The 15,578-nt window shown below is 54.4% G+C and overlaps 3 protein-coding genes across 5 annotated transcripts; all 3 read left to right on the plus strand.

Moving 5' to 3' along the window:
- Positions 1–274: 274 nt before the first annotated feature.
- TBL2 (transducin beta like 2) lies at positions 275–6,124 on the plus strand. Of its 2 annotated transcripts, XM_038158221.1 has the most exons (7): positions 275–712; positions 799–923; positions 1,112–1,296; positions 1,923–2,074; positions 3,171–3,297; positions 3,932–4,084; positions 5,588–6,124. In XM_038158221.1, the coding sequence occupies exons 1-7, from the start codon at positions 583–585 to the stop codon at positions 6,042–6,044; spliced, it is 1,329 nt and encodes a 442-aa protein (XP_038014149.1). In that variant the 5' UTR covers positions 275–582; the 3' UTR covers positions 6,045–6,124. The 2 variants fall into 2 exon arrangements, with proteins under 2 accessions (XP_038014149.1, XP_038014150.1); XM_038158222.1 differs by lacking the exon at positions 275–712 and having other exon boundaries at positions 840–975.
- Positions 6,125–6,605: 481 nt separating this feature from the next.
- Positions 6,606–10,906, plus strand: BCL7B (BAF chromatin remodeling complex subunit BCL7B). Of its 2 annotated transcripts, none has more exons than XM_038158223.1 (6): positions 6,606–6,816; positions 7,132–7,207; positions 7,949–8,045; positions 9,026–9,211; positions 9,416–9,495; positions 9,865–10,906. In XM_038158223.1, exons 1-6 carry the CDS (start codon positions 6,725–6,727, stop codon positions 9,955–9,957), a joined length of 624 nt encoding a protein of 207 aa, XP_038014151.1. In that variant the 5' UTR covers positions 6,606–6,724; the 3' UTR covers positions 9,958–10,906. The 2 variants fall into 2 exon arrangements, with proteins under 2 accessions (XP_038014151.1, XP_038014152.1); XM_038158224.1 differs by having other exon boundaries at positions 9,041–9,211.
- LOC119710002 (schlafen family member 12-like) lies at positions 10,895–13,109 on the plus strand (the record flags this gene model as incomplete). The annotated part of the gene is made up of 2 exons (XM_038158451.1): positions 10,895–11,052; positions 12,473–13,109. Coding segments are annotated over 2 exons (795 nt in total), but the record flags the coding sequence as incomplete, so codon positions are not given.
- Between the last annotated feature and the right edge of the window lie 2,469 nt (positions 13,110–15,578).

Genomic DNA, 15,578 nt, shown 5'->3' on the forward strand with positions numbered 1-15,578 from the left:
CGGGAAGGGCCGCGACCTGAGTGGGGCGACACCGGAAGGCGTGAAAGCCGGGACTGGGAGGGGGGCCAGGGGCTGGGAGGAATGAGGGAAACCGAGGTTGGGGGCAAGTGAAGAAAGAGGCTGTCGGGGGGTGGTCCGGGGCTAGGGGCAGGGGGGATGAAGGGAAGGGAAGGCAGCGGCAAGAGCTGGCAGGGGGTGATGGCCGGGGCTTGGGGAAGCAGGTACTGGAGGGGAACCGGGGTTGGGGAGCATGAGGGCAGGGATCAGGGTGGGGGGGACGTAGAAACTTGGATGAGAGGAGCCCGGGCTTCGTGGAAGGCACGGGCTGAGGAGTTCAGGTGCTGGGGGAGTGTGTTAGAAGGAGGTCTGAGGGGGGTTACGGGGCCTTGTGGGAGGCAGGGGTTGAGAACAGGGGTTAGGAGGGTATCAGGAGAGGATTGTGCGTTGCTGAATAAGGGACGGCCGGGGCGGGGGGTGCAGTACCACCGCCAGGGGCCGCCCTGCGCGTATTCCCGGGGTCGCGTATGCGCACACGGAAATTCCTCCCCTCCTGGTACCGGCCGCTGACGCGGCGGCGGGAATATGGAGGCGGCGGCAGGGCTGGGCGGGTCGGTGCTGCCGGGCGCCCTCATAGTCCTCATGCTTGTCCTGCTGCTGGCGGTCGCGCTGCACCGCTCTGCTCCGCGGGAGACCCCCACCGCCCCGCAGGACGGTAAGTACCGTGCGGACAGTGGGGCACCGGGCAGCGCGGAGCGGAGCTGAGCCGAACCGCACCCACCGACCCCTCCGCTCCCGCAGGACCCAGGGCGAACGGGCACGCCAGACCGGAGGAACCGCGGAAGACGAAGCCGGCGGCGAGGGCTCGCAGGGAGAAGCCGCACCAGCACAGCTTCGCACACCGGCTGCTGGTGGCGGCCCTCAAGGTGCCGCGTGTGCACGGGTGCCTTTCCGGTGCTGATGCCAGTGTGCTCATCGGTATCGGTGTCCCCTCGATATTGGGGTCCCGCCGGTGCCCCGTTAACCCCACCTCCCCCCACCCCCCCCGGTGCCGGTGTCCTACTGCTCCTCCCCATCCCCTCACGCGTCGTCCGTGACTACTGTCTGTCTGCAGGGCCACAGCAGCCCGGTCACCTGCCTGGACTTCAGCAGCAACGGCAAGTACCTGGCATCATGCTCTGAGGACCGCACGGTGCGGCTGTGGAGCACCCGGGACCTGGCAGGGCGGGAGCACCGTTGCCTGCGCGCCAACATGGGGCTGGACCACGCCACGCTTGTCCGCCTCAGCCCCAACTCACGGTAGGGCTGGACCTTGTACTGGCACCGGGATGTCCTGCAGAGCTGCCAGTTCTCACGGCCAAGCGTTGGTGGGATCAGTGGTGTTGATCTGGGATGAGTGGAGCAGCATCTCTCACTGGGTCATCACGATATCACTGATCCATGGCCTTTCCTGAAACCGGCTGGCACTTAATCACAGAATCAGAGTAGTTGGAGTTGGAGGGGACCTCTGGAGATCATCTAGTCCAGCTCCTAGTGGGTTAATGTGGTTTTCAGGGCAGATATCCCTGTGCCCAGCTTGCTGCCCTCATGGAAGGTACCTGTAGAGGTCACTGCCAGCTGACTCTGCAGCTGGAATGTGCTGCTGAGTCTCTCCAGTGGTTAGGGGAGCTCTTGCTGGGTGGGAAATTTGGCGGAAGAATGTGTTTTGGCTTTTTGAAGTGGTCTCTTTTAGAAATAGAGGAAGAGATCTTGTTTCCTGGTGTGGATAATAAATTTCATTCTTTTTCATTCAGTGTTGCAGTTCAGCCAACACAGGGAGAGAACTTGGTGCCCTTGTAAATATTTTTACCTGGCAGCATATCCTCTTCCCAGCTGCCCCTGAGTGGCCTGGGCTGAGCTGGGGCTCAGAGCCTGTCCCTCCACAGGGCTTTTATTGTCTGGCTGGCCAATGCTGAGACTATTCGTGTCTACAAGATGACCAAGAAGGATGATGGCAGCTTTACCTTCACTGCGACTTCTGGGGACTTCCCAAAGAAGCACAAGGCTCCTGTCATTAACATAGGGATTGCAGAGACAGGTATGGAAATAGCTGCTCACCTCTCCAGATCAGCTTTGATTTCCTTGTGAAGCTGCTGGATTCAAAGTGTTGGAGTTTTTGGCATTCTCAGGGCTGTGTACAGCACCAGTACTGAAATCTGTAGTCTATTAGGTTTTTTTTAACCTAATTTGCTACTGACTGAACCAAAAGGTGTTGTTTTCACACCAATAATATCCCTGTAACCAGCTCCCCGATATGCACAGTTTCTTAATTTACATTTTCAGGGATGCTGTTGCAAAGAGGTCTGGTCTCAATATTGAGAGGATCGCTGTTCTCTGGGCTGCTGGTCTCTCTTTAACCAGTCAGAAATCTCTCTAGTGAGTTAATATGGTCTATCTTGAACTTCTGGGATCATCTAGAACAGAGATGGGAGTGGGTGGGTGGAAATTACATTTTAGTGGTGAGGTGAGGGCTTGATGGATTAATGTGTCAGGTATGTGCCAGTGGCAGTTGGAAGCAGGTGGATGTGAATTCACCTCTTTAATAGGAGAGCAGGGAAAATGTTAACTGAGACTGAGCTGTGAAAGTGAAAACTTAAACCTGCAACAAGTAGCTGGAAGGTAAACAGGCAACTCCCTGCCTGGGCTGAGGTGGCAAAGGGGAAGTGTGAACAAGCAGGAGTCCAGCATGGGTTCAACCAGCGATCATGGATCATCGTGTTGTGGCTGGGATTCAGTTGCCTGCCTGCAATCCGCAGCTTGAAAGGTGCTTATCCTCAAGCTGATTTTGGGCATGCAGATCAGGTGGAGTGTTTGTTCCTGTTTGTGGCACAGCCCAGTGGGGCTGCACATGGGTCTCCCAGCTCTGCTTGTGGGGCTCAGCATCCTGAGTACAGGGCACACATGGGCTCAGTGCCTGCTGCCTGCTCAGGAGTCAGGGGAGTACTGAGGCATAACGAGGAGCTGAGTCTTCTGATACTGCTCTTTACTCTGTCCTAGGAGACTGATACTCCTTGGATTTTGGTGCTGCTGCTGGTTTTCTCCAGCTGCAGGGAGAGGTTATCCTGGGGCTTCATTGAGTCTGTGGTAGTGTTAGGTCTGGGGGCTCTCCTGATCTTTGCCTTTTTTTTCCCTAGGGAAGTTTATCATGACAGCTTCCAGTGACACCACCATCCTGATCTGGAGCCCAAAGGGCGAAGTCCTGGCCAGCATTAACACCAACCAGATGAACAATGCCTATGCCACAGTGTCACCCTGTGGGAGGTGAGTGACAGGCAGGATTCCAGGCTGCTCCTTCGAACAGAATAGCATCAGTTCAGACCATTGGCAGTTAGTTGCTATTGTAATGCAATTTTCTGAGGGTTCCACAGTTTAAAAAGGTGTTTTGGCCTCCCAGGAGATGGAGCTGATGTGGGGTCAGGCACTCTTGTTTTGCCATCCTGCCTCAGCTTAGCTGTTCTGGTAACCTCAGAACTGCCTTTGCCTCAGGTCGCAGGGGTGGGACAGAGCAAATGGCCTATGGAAAGAAAACAGCATTTTGAACTTGTCTGTGACCTCTTAAAGGTTAATTATAAAAATAAAGGTTTTATTTCTGTGAGATCTGTTTTTTGGGAAAATCACTTGCTGCTGTAGATTGATATGCCTTGCTCCTGGCGTGAGGAGGTTGGGGATCAAAAGCATTGAGCTCTTCTACTTTGACCGGAGAGTTTCTCATTCCTGAGCTGTTCTGGTGCCCTTCCTTAGTGTTTCCTTTACCAGCCGGGTTTCAGGGAAAAGTGGAAATTCAGCTGACCAGACTTGAGTGCAGGAGTCAGGACTGGTTTGCAGAGCTGTGGCCCTGCCTTGCTCAGGTTCTCTGTAAGAGGCAATCTGTGTCTCTGCTTATTCCCTCACACAGGTTTGTGGCATCCTGTGGCTTTACCCCTGATGTGAAGGTGTGGGAGGTTTCTTACAGCAAGAATGGAGACTTCAGGGAGGTGACCAGGGCTTTTGAGTTGAAAGGCCACACTGCTGGTGTACAATCCTTTTCCTTCTCCAACGACTCAAGGAGGTATGTGTGTGTTACCTGCTCTGAGTTACCCTAAGGACATGTAAACTCATCTTTTCCATGGTTCACCAGCTGCACCACTGAGCTGCAGGGGGTAAAACACTGCTCTGGGGAGCCAAATCTGGCTCGTGCCACCTGTGTATTCCCTGCTGATAGGAATCTCGTGTGGTTTAACAAGACCAAGTGCTGATGCTGCACCTGCATCAGTGTGGAGACAGATAGGCATTCCAACCTTCTTGCTTGGAGAGGTATCCCTTGAATGGGTTATGATAAGATCTTCTCAAACCCTCCTGGACTGAGAAATCCTCCTTGGTCATGTTGAGTTCCCAGCATGCTTTGAAGCCCATGTAGGTTTGTTGGGACTGATTGGTTTTTCCCCTTTGTACCACCCCCACTTTTCCCTGTAAAAACCTCTGCTTCTGCCCTGTTCAGGGGGGAGTTGTTGTCCCTGGCCTCCTTTGCAGGGTGCTGGAATAAAGGCTACCTCTATGGAATAACTACATGGCGCTCCTGTCTCTTTGTCCCTGTGTTGGCCAGGGTACACCTCGCAAGGCAGAGCTGAAGTCACAAAGAGCTGAAATCACTGCTAAGAGCTGAATTGCCTGCCCCTTGCTGAGGTTACCCTGCGGCTGAAGGACTGCCTGAGACCCCTAGAAAGTTGTTCTTTGTGGGACCTCTCTCTGGGAAGGTTGGGGTGTCCAGGTTGAGCCATCAGACTCCCGACTGGCCACCCCAACAGAGCAGGGCAGTCCCCGGTATCCAAGCTGGAGGTGAACAGACTGAGAGCTGCCTGGGGGTGCGCTAGTGAGAGGTGGACATGACCCAGCCCAGAAACTCCTCTGGGTTGATCCCACAGCGCGTGGGTAACAAGGGAGAGTGGAATTTGCCCCTCTGCCCCACTCAGGTGAGACCCCACTTGCAGAGCTGCCTCCAGCTCCCCAGCACAGGAAGGACTTGGAGGTGCTGGAATGAGTCTAGAGGAGACACCAACATGATCAGAGGGATGGAGCAGTTCTGGTATGAGGAAAGGCTGAGAGAATTGGAATTGCTCAGCCTGGAAAATAGAAGGCTTCAGGTCATGTAATTGTGGCTTTAGAGGACCTGAAGAGAACTGACAAGAAAGATGGGAGAGAGATTATTTACAGGGGCCCGGAGTGACAAGATAAGGGGGAATGGTTTCAGAGTGATGGAGAGTGCGTTAAGTGGGATATTAGGAAGAAAGGCTTGGTTGTGAGGGTGGTGAGGCCCTGGCACAGGTTGCCCAGGGAAGATGTGGCTGCCCCATCCCTGGAAGTGTTTGAGGCTATGCTGGAAGGGGCTTGGAGCAGCCTAGTCTAGTGGTAGGCTTTTTTGCTTTGGAAAAAGAACACAGACTGTGTATAGACGGTGTATAGACTCACCCTTCCCAAGAGATCTCTCTCCACAGAAGATTCCTGGTTCATGGGCCCAGCAGGGTAAGAGATGCCACCCTTTTTCCACGCACTCACTGTGCTCTCTTGGCTGCAGGATGGCAACCGTGTCGAAGGATGGCACATGGAAATTCTGGGACACAGAGGTGGAGTACAAGAAGCAGCAGGACCCATACCTGCTTCTGACAGGGCAGTGTGCAGTGCTGGAGCCATGCCGCATTGCCCTGTCCCCTGACGGCCGCACGGTTGCTGTGGCAGGCAGCACAGACATTGTGGTGTACAACACACGGCGTGGCGAGGAGGAGGAGCGTTTTCTTGGTGTGCACAGCCACTGTATCACAGACCTTGCGTTTGACACCACCGGCCGCTATGTTGTGTCCTGTGGGGACCGCACTATCCGTGTCTTCCACAACACTGCCGGGCACCGTGCCGTGGTGGAGGAGATGGAGGCCATGCTGAAAAAGACTGGGAACAAAGCCACACAGGAGAGGCTGGAGCAGCAGATCTCCAGCGCTCGCAAAGCGTTGGCTGCCATCTATGGCAAGAAGCACTAAGCTACCTGTACAGCAGGAGGCAGCTTGGGGATTTTTTTTTTAATAACTGTGAACAGCAGTAATAAAAGAGTGCCCGGGTCCTTCCTTGTGTGCTCTGTGATAGGCAGGACAGGGCTGGGGGGGACCGTGGCATCTCCCAGTGTCACACTTTTGTGTTGTTTTCCCCTGGGCTTAGATCATCAGTATTCCATGAAATTGATTGCTAAGCCAATGCCTACGAGTTCTCCTGAGCTTAGAAATGGCAGTTGTGTGGATTTGGTGTAGATTTTTTGGTTGGTTGTTTTTTTGTTTTTTTTTTTTTTTTTTTTGTTTTTTTTTTTTTTTTCCAAGAGAGCTGCCAAAGCTCAGTGTTGATGCTAAACGGTGAGGATTCTGATGCAGGGAACGGGGTAGTGCTGTAACGGTGCTGCATTCCCCCCGGCCCGGGATCTCGGAGTCATCTCACAGTGGTGTCCAGCGAGACCTGCCCCAAAGGAAGATGGCGGTGCACTGTCGCCTCGCCTGCGCGTCGTTTCCGTGCCCACTGTAGGGCGTGTACGCCTGCGCAAGCGCAGCAGCCGGGGCGTGTCGGGCGTGGTGACGCAAGAAGCGCAGCGCGCGGGCGGCCACGCAGGGCGCGTGCGCGGGGTCGGGTGCGCCGGCGGGTGCGGCGGAGCCGGTGCTGCGGGGCTGCGCGCGCCATGTCGGGGCGCTCGGTGCGGGCCGAGACCCGCAGCCGCGCCAAGGATGACATCAAGAAGGTGATGGCAGCCATCGAGCGCGTCCGCAGATGGTGAGGGCGGGCCCGCGGGGGGGAGGGCCCTGCCGCCTGCGCGCAGCCAATCACCGTACCGCGGCGTGCGATTCGGGAGTGCGCGCCCAACCAGCGGGTGCGGGCTGGGGGGCGGCGGCCAATGGGAGCGGGGCGGGGGAGGGAAGAGCCTGTGATGGGCGGTTTGTCCAGCCAATCAGAGTACGGGGGGTGGGGGGAGTGCTGCGCGGTGCTGAACTGACGCTCCTCTGGGCCAACCGGAGCGTGGCGGGATGGCGAGGTTTCTTGCCCTGGTGCTCCAGGCCCGCTCCGGTCCGTCAGCGTTGTGTCCCGCAGGGAGAAGAAGTGGGTGACGGTGGGCGACACGTCCCTGCGGATATTCAAGTGGGTGCCAGTGGCGGACACTAAGGAGGTAGGTACCACGCGTGGAGATGAGCCGGGAGCCACAGCCAGCCTAGCTCCCTTAACAACCCCCCTTTAAGCTGAGCTCTGAGCCTCCTCCAGCCCTACCGACCACCGAAGCCCCCCGAGCCACCTCCGAGCCCCCCCAGTTCCGCTGAACGCCACCAAACACCCCTGAGAACCCTCCCAAGTCGACCCCTGAACCCTCCCCAAGCCAGCACCCGAGCTCACGCTGAGCCCTCCCAGCCCTGCTAAGCACCTTTGAGGCCCCACCGAGCCCCTCCTGCCCAATCGAGAATCCCCTGAGTGCCCCCAAGCCTCTGATCCCTCCCCAAGCTGATCCCCAAACCCCACCCTTTTGAAGCCCCATGAGTCCCTGTCAAGCCTTCTTGGGCACCCCCCAGCCCCAAAGAGCCCCTTCAGCCAACCTGAGCCAACCTGAGCCTCCCCTGAATTATTGAGCTCCCTAAGCTCCCCTGAGCCCCCTCCTGCTTCTGCTTGACTCCTCCAAAGATTTGCTTTACTCAGTGTCATTTCTAGATAGGCGTCAGCTCCTCCTCTCTTTCCTGATTCCCAGTCCCTTCATAGACGGAGTTTTGCCTCTCACTTAAGAATGTGCCCCCAGAGCTAAGGGAAAAGGCCAGCTTGAGCACATCCCTCTGGGCTTCTGGAGACAGAAAGGGGAATGGCTCCTCTGGAGCAGCATGTGTTTCTTTGACATTGTGTTTGTGCTTTTCTTTCTCTCCTCAAGAAAGAGAAATCCAAATCGAATAGCAGCACGGCCCGAGAACCCAATGGCTTCCCAGCTGACACCTCTGCCAACTCCTCCCTCCTTCTGGAGTTCCAAGGTGGGTCTGGGCTGAGCTCTCTTCAACGTGGAGAAAGTCTCCAAGGCTGTACAGCAGCTGGGATATTGCTGGTTCTGTGTGCTGCCAGTATGGGGAAGAGTAGTGCTTGCCTCTGAGCACTGGCATGGAATGGAGAGCTATGAAGTTGAGCTGTGGCATTGGGCTGGTCCATTTCTGGATTGTCCAAACTGTTCGTTTTTGCTGTTAGAGTCTTAATGGGCTTTTTCTGTTATCTTCTGTGGGAAGCTTCACAGCCAACTGGAGGAGTAGGGTTTCCTGATCCCCCCTTTCCATGCTCTGCTGGGGAGAGGCCAATAGCCACCTGCAGCCAAGCTTGTTTTTCCAGCAGTTACTTACATGGACTTAGTTAGGGTGAAGGGACAAAGGCTGTCCCTGGCCTTGCTCTTGGTCTAGGCTCTGTGGTGCAGCCAGGAGAGGCTTCAGCAGCGCCAGACTCACTGCTGAAGTAGTGTACACATCTGCCCAGCCCCTGCTTTGTGTGCGGCTAAGGAAAATAAGGAATTTGCTGGCACTCCCAGGAGATGTGGTGGGGTTATGTTGCAGGTCTGCACTTTGGCAAGGTGTGTGCCCTGCCTGCTTCCTCACTGGGAGACAGGTGCTGAGCATTATTCCTTGTGTTGCTTCACAGAGGAGGAACAAAACTATGGTACACAGCAGGAGATTCCTGCCCTTGGATGCCCAGGGCCCTCCTAAGCTGCAGATGTGGGATTTGGCAGTGCTCATTCTCATTTCCAGGGCAGGAACATTCCCTCTCTCATGGCTAGTTGTGTATATGATTCCTACTGTGTTCTGGAGGACTCAGTCCTGTGCCTGACTGAGGCATAGCCCTTAGGCTGATGTAGAACAGTGAATCCCCTGTTTAACTCTCTGACAATGCTCTGCCTTCTTGGCAAGACCTCAGCTTGCAGTGCCGCCCTGGGCTGCCTGTGCCCCTGCATCAAGGTGCTCTTTTTCACCAGGTGCTGTTTCTGCAGATGAGAACAGCAACCAGAGCTCCCTGTCTGATGTATACCAGCTCAAGGTGGACAGCAGTCCCAACTCCAGCCCCAGTCCTCAGCAGAGTGAGTCCATGAGTCCTGCCCACACGTCTGACTTCCGCACAGACGACTCGCAGCCTCCTACCCTGGGGCAGGAGACTTTGGAAGGTGGGTGCTGGGCCAAGAAGGGAGGAGGCAGATGGGTGGGCTCAGGGAAGGCCCCTCCAGGGCTGTTGGTGGTCCAGTGGGTGGCTTTGGCCCTGCTGGAAGTTGACAGAGCATCGGGGCTTCTTTAGCTAGGTGGTCTGTCCTGGGTCAGCACTGACCTGGGTGCTGGGTCTGCATTTTTGTTGACCCACCTGTTCTCCCCAGAGCCCTCCCTGCCTTCCTCAGAAGTGGCAGATGAGCCTCCCACTCTCACAAAGGAAGAGCCAGTCCCCCTTGAGACTCAGGTAAGGGAAGGGGGATTCAAACCATCTCTAAATGTGCATGGACACAGATTGGCCCTTTGACCATTGTTGCTGCTTCTTGTAGCAGAAGCATCTTGGTGGATGGACTTCCTCTGCAGTCCCGAAGTGCCCCCTGGGAGCTCCCAGAACCTCCTGGTTTCCTGAGCTTTGGCCTTAATCCCCTGGTTCAGATCAAGTGTTGAAGTGTGAGGGAAGGATATGGGGGTGTGGGAAAATGACAGTTCTGGCAGGCTCCAGGGCTGGAGTGGGTTCCCATTTCTGGTGCCCTGGAGTCTGTTCCCATGGTGTGACATAGCCTTGTCTAGCTGTGCGTAGCTCGGTGTCACTGCCTGTGACTTCTGGCTCTTGCAGGTAACTGAAGAGGATGAGGACTCTGGTGCACCACCTCTGAAGAGATTTTGTGCTGACCAGAACTCTGTGTGCCACACAGCCTCGGAGAGCTAACCTGCCTGGCCCGGCACCTTTGCCAGCCCCTTGCAGAACCACCTGGCCCCCCAGGACCAGCGCTTCCCTCCAGCCTGCCCCTTCCCCAGTGTTGGGGCTCCCACCACTCGCATCAAGTGCGCCCTGCCCTGCCCTGCCCTGCCCTGCCCTGCCCTGCCCTGCCCGATGGATGGGGCTGCTGCCAGTACCTGCAAATTTGCCTCTATTTATTGGCTCCCTCTCTCCCTGCTCTCTGCGCTAGAGCTGGGGCTCTCTGCTGGGGGGGGTGCATGTGTGGAGGCGTTCTCCATGGGGCTCCCTGCTCTCCATGGTCCCCAGGACACTGGCAGATGCTGTTTGCCTGCTTGTGGCTCCCCTGCCTGCCCTTCCCCTGGGTGCTGGGAACAGGAGAGCCACCTTCCACCTGCTCTGGGTGATGTGTTCACTCCGTTGTGCGAGCAGGTGGTGGTCAGGGTGTGGGGGGCAGTGAGGGGTTGGCTGGCAGGGACCCACTGGGACGCTGTGCAATAAGCTGCTAGTTTAAGCCATTCATGCTGGGAAAGAGGGGAGTGCTTTCTCCTCCTGGAGGGCAGGTACTGACCGGCCTCGGCTCTGCCTCGGAGCACAACTCCAGCCGAGTGGAATTTGCAGTCCCCCGGGAGCCGGCAGAGCAGGGGGAGGCGCTGCCCTGTGCTGGAGGGCCTTGCCCCGGCCTAGGTACCCGCTATCCCCGAGGTGGGAAAGGAAGCAGTAGGGTGCTGGAGCTCCCGGGAAGCGCTCCCGCCCTGGGGCTCTGCCGCCCCCCCAATACCCGCTGCCCCCCCAGCCCCACTCTCCCCCCGCTGCCACTGCATGTCCCGCCGAGTCCGTGATCGAGCCTGCTGAAGCTGGAGGCGCGGCCGCGCGTGGAAGTGGAAAGTTATTTTAGCACTGAATAGAATATTTTTAAAATTAAACTTTGAAATACACATGCAGAGCACGATGTCGGCCGGGTGGGGAGGGGCCGTGCGGGAAGAGAAGGAAAAGGAAGTTTCTGCTAAACGGAGCCTTGTGCCGGCACTCGCCGCCTGCGGCGCCCACGCAGCCGGTCCGGAGCCCGATTCCCCGGGAAGTTCGGTCAGTGCCCGGTCCCCGTTCTCCACACTTTCCTCCCTGCCGGTCGCCGGCGCTGTCTGGAGCGGGCGGGGGACGGCCCCGAGCCCGAGACAGGCGGCAGCAGCGCCCGGCGGGGCTGGCTCGGGGCGGGTGGGAGGGAAGAGGAGCCCAGGACGGCCCCTTCGCCCTGTGCAGCGGCCGCGGCCCCGAGCCGGAGCTTTGCCCGCTCCGCAGCCGCCCCTGCCCACCCAAGGGACCCTGCCCACGGGGCGGGGTTCTTCGCCCTCAGGGACCGCGGGGGCCGGGAAAAATCGGCCGCGCCTGCGGGAGGCGGGGATATACTTTGGACGTGACTTCAGGGCAGTGCCAGAGCGCCCAAGCAATTCCTATCGTTAATCCGCGGCCTCTGCACCAAGCCCGCTCAGACCTGACTGCCCTTGTAATAAATGATTTTAATTTTCACTTTCATTTTCCAATGTTTCTTTTTTCCCAAGTTTTCTTCGTCCCGATACTGTGTGTATGCCCTTCTTTGTATGTCCAGTGAAGGGTAGTGGAGCTGGGGAATGGTCTGGAGCGCGTTTGATAAGGAGCAGCTGAGGAACCTGGGGGGACTCAGTCTGGAGAAAAGGAGGCTCAAGGGGGACCTTCTTGCTCTGCACAAGTCCCTGACAGGAAAGTGCAAGCAAGGAGAGGGTTGGGCTCTGCTCCCACAGAACAAGGAGTGGCATGAGGGGAAACAGTCTCGAGTTTTCTCAGGGGAGATTTAGGTTGAACATCGGGGATAAGTTTCTTCAGTGAAAGGGTTCTGCAGCTTTGGCACAGGCTGCCCAGGCCAGTGGTGGAATCACCGTCTGTGGAGGGATTTAACATATTTGTAGATGTGGCACGTGGGGAGGGACATGGGTTAGTGGTGGTCTTATGGGACCAATTGGACTCCATGGTCTCAGAGAGCTTTCCTAACCCTAACAATTCTGTGATAATCATGAAGTGTTTTTAATAATATATCATTTTAGGATCAGGATGGCCAGCCAGGAGGGGCAGCTGCTGATTGATTTGACCACGAACTATCCTGATGTGTTGGTACTAATTGGGAAAACACTTTTAGGAAAGAGTTCCAGAAGGAAGAAGTCTAGCAATCAGAAAACAGAAAAAGTATTTTCCATAGCAGTGTGTGTGCATTGCTGAATTCAGGAGGAGGAATATTGAGAATGGAGAATGAGGACAGGAATTACTTCTTCAGGGAGCTTGGCATTTGTGGAGACATGGAGACAAGCCTCAGGGATTGCACTGGCAGAAGTAAGGCTTATCCATACTTTGCATGGACGCAGCAGGGGAGTAACCTGCTGCTTTTTGTTAAAACATGGAGCTGTGGAGGCCCAGAGCTGGGAGGTGCAGCTGCAAAGTTGCACCTCTGCAGCTTAACCACTGGTTTGCTTTATAGGTCTGGCACATTGGTTTATTCTGTGACTTCCAGAGAAGCTCCTGCATTCCTGAGGAAGAAAAACTGTGCCAAGTGCCACAATGAGAATGGACTGACCCTCAAGAGAGCTCATCTGAGTTTTGATGGGGAAGCAAAAGAGACTCCTCTGAACATCCAAGAGCACAACATCCAAGATACTGTGGCCAGGTTTATAAAGAAAGATGAAGTGCTGATTGTGGAGGTCCTGCCTTTCAGAGAGGCAACAGATATTGAATTCAAGGAATGCAGTGCAAAGAGTAGCTTGTTAATACATCAGAAAAAAAGCCTTCCTAAATACATCTCTGCCTTTACAAAAACTGAGGGTGGATATTTATTTTTTGGTGTGGATGACAACACTAAAGTCACTGGGACCCACAGTAACATTAAGAAAGTAGCCTTAGAACAAACAGTAGCTGATGCTGTCAGCTCAATGTGTGCCCATCACTTCTGTGGCTCTGGGGCTGGCGTGCAGATCCAGATGCACATCCTGGGTGTTTATGACCAAGCAGGCTGTTCACAGGGCTATGCCTGTGCTATGCACATTGAGCTGTCCTGCTGCTCTGTGTCAGATGGTGACCCTCAATCCTGGATGGTGCTGAGCACTGTCAGGGAGGAGAGTGTAGGGGACTGGGCACTGACCAAAAGACTGAGCAGCAGGAAATGGTTGGAGCTCATGACAGCTGCAGACTCAGATAAATAAAACCTGCAATTATGTTAGTATCAACTTAATTTCTGTGTTCTGCTGCAAACATTCAGGAGGAAAGATAACTTGCTTTCAGGGTGTTCTCACCACACCTAGAAAGGGCCATTTGACCCATGCCCAGCCACAGGCACTGGGATGATAGTGCAGTTACTGGCCTGCAGTGGCACCCCTATCCCTGAACTCTTTCAGCAGGACTTCTTGAAGCACTACCAGTCATAGAATCATGGAGTGGTTTGGGTTGGAACACAACTGCCCACAAGACATTGGGTTGCCAGGCCTTCCTTCATATAGAAAAGGGCCATCAATTCATGGTCAGGCGCTGTAATCAAAAAATGGGATTCTGCCTCCTAAACTTGTGAATATCAGAGGATTCCTTCCAGATGAAATCTACCAGGCTCTGGCTTGCCTTGGACTCTTGGGGGCTGTGTCTCAACTGTCCCTGAGACAGTGGGTTGGGAGGCTTTCCTTCCTATGGAAAAGAGCTAACATTCACAGTCACACTCCTGGGGCTAAAAGTGGGATTATGCCTTCTAAAATTGTGAACGTTGGAGGATTGTTACGAGATGAAAGCTGCCAGGAGTTATGGCTCTGGCTGGCTTTGGGCTCCTGGGAGCTGCCTCTGAACTGTTCCTGAGACACTGAGTTGCTGGGTTAGGTGCAGTTGTAAGGGGTAATGGTTAGGGTAGTTAAAAATTGTAACTTTTCTTTCGTTTTATACATATAAATAATTTTTATAAAAACTGATTTCTGAACACAACCCTTTATCTACTGTTTTATATGCAGGATCTAAAGAGTATAAGAAATTCTAAATACCTATATATAGGGTTTGAAAATACAAGTGTACCATTTGTATATATAATTTAAACACGAAAGGGCTTGAAATGGGAGAAAATATGATTTCTATGAAGGCAATAGAAATAGTTTTGTGTATTCAAACAAAAAGCGTTTTGTGTGTCACTCCAAGACAAAGTCTGAGATCTTGGTTGGGACTCAAATCGCTGCTGCCACTTGGTGGTAAGTTCGAGGTACTGCGCATATTTGCTATTTAATGACTCAGTAGTGTCCCCTGCAGACTAAAAGCTGTACTGCAACTAAGAAATGGGCACATGCTCCATGACTTAAACGACTCGCTGCGGCCACCTGCAGCTAAAAAGCGGTGCTGCAACTAAGAAATCCTTACACGGGCAGTGAGTGACTTGTCAAAGCGTCACAGAGGCGCTTTCCATGCCTGCCGCTGCCTCCTGCTGGCCCTGGCGCACACGTAGTGCCTGGGAGCACAAGGCGCGAGACCCAGCTGCAGCGGCAGTGGCTGAGGAGAGTTGTAGTGAGCCAAATGAGGAGGGAGGGCTCTTGCCATGTGCTGTTGGGCTTTGGCTGCAGGAAGTCATATGACTTGAAGGGCTTGGAACACAAGCCCTTCGAGGAACCACTGAGGGAGCTGGGGTTGTTTAGGCTGGTCCAGGAAAGGAGACTCAGAGGTGACTTTATCGTTCTCTACAAATACCTGAAAGGTGATTGTAGTCAGGTGGGGGGTGATCTCTTTTTCCAGGCAACAACTCACAGAACGAGAGGACACATTCTTAAGCTGTGCCAAGGAAAACTTAGGTGGGATGTTAGGAAAAAGTTTTTTTTACTGAAAAAGTGATAAAGAACTGAAATCGTCTGCCCAGGGAGGTGGTGGAGTCATCATCCCTGTTTGATATGTTTATATGTTTAAAAAAAGATTGGATGCAGCACTCAGTGCCATGGTTTAGTTGAGGTAGTAATAGGGCATGGGTTGGACTAGATGATCTTAAAGCTCTCTTCTAACCTAGTGATTCTGTGATTCTGTGATGACATTGTGCTCAAGATGGTAGACGAGCCAGGAATTGGCATCAGTCCACTCTCAAGATGGCGAGCGTGACAGGAAGTCGCGTGCCATAGCAGTCAAGATGGCAGATCCAGAACAAACTTGTAGTGCTACTCTCATGAGGGTGAGGATTTACCAGAAATTGCATCACACCACTCTCAAGATGGCAGTATTGGCCAGAAGTCACTACAGATACACTCACGATGGTGGCACGGGCAGGTGAGTCAAGATATCCTTCCCAAAATGGTGGCAGGCTAACAACAAACTTTGGGAAAGAATGAAAAATTGCATTTTGGGAAGACATCTCTTCTCAGAAAGATGTTTTCCAGCATGCTTGAGCACCACCTAGACCTCGACTTCCACCTTACAGTGCAGTATGGCTTGCAGTGCTTCGTGGTGTGAGGACAAGGGTGGTGGGGCAGTGGTGATGGAGAAGGGCAGAGGGTTAGGGTAAGGGGATAGGTCTAGTGGTTAGAGTTGGCAGTTGCCACTTGGTTCCTAGAGATTGCATTGTGTCTCAGTGGTCTCCTGGGTGC

This window comes from Motacilla alba, chromosome 19, assembly GCF_015832195.1.
Source record: "Motacilla alba alba isolate MOTALB_02 chromosome 19, Motacilla_alba_V1.0_pri, whole genome shotgun sequence".
Classification (NCBI taxonomy): Eukaryota; Metazoa; Chordata; class Aves; order Passeriformes; family Motacillidae; genus Motacilla; species Motacilla alba.

Coding starts and splice junctions, on each gene's coding strand:
- TBL2 (XM_038158221.1), top strand. CDS start 583: ATGGAGGCGGCGGCAGGGCTGGGCGGGTCGGTGCTGCCGGGCGCCCTC. Junction 713..798: donor CCCCACCGCCCCGCAGGACG/GTAAGTACCGTG, acceptor CCGCTCCCGCAG/GACCCAGGGCGAACGGGCAC. Junction 4,085..5,587: donor TTCTCCAACGACTCAAGGAG/GTATGTGTGTGT, acceptor TCTTGGCTGCAG/GATGGCAACCGTGTCGAAGG.
- BCL7B (XM_038158223.1), top strand. CDS start 6,725: ATGTCGGGGCGCTCGGTGCGGGCCGAGACCCGCAGCCGCGCCAAGGAT. Junction 6,817..7,131: donor ATCGAGCGCGTCCGCAGATG/GTGAGGGCGGGC, acceptor TGTGTCCCGCAG/GGAGAAGAAGTGGGTGACGG. Junction 9,212..9,415: donor GGGGCAGGAGACTTTGGAAG/GTGGGTGCTGGG, acceptor TGTTCTCCCCAG/AGCCCTCCCTGCCTTCCTCA.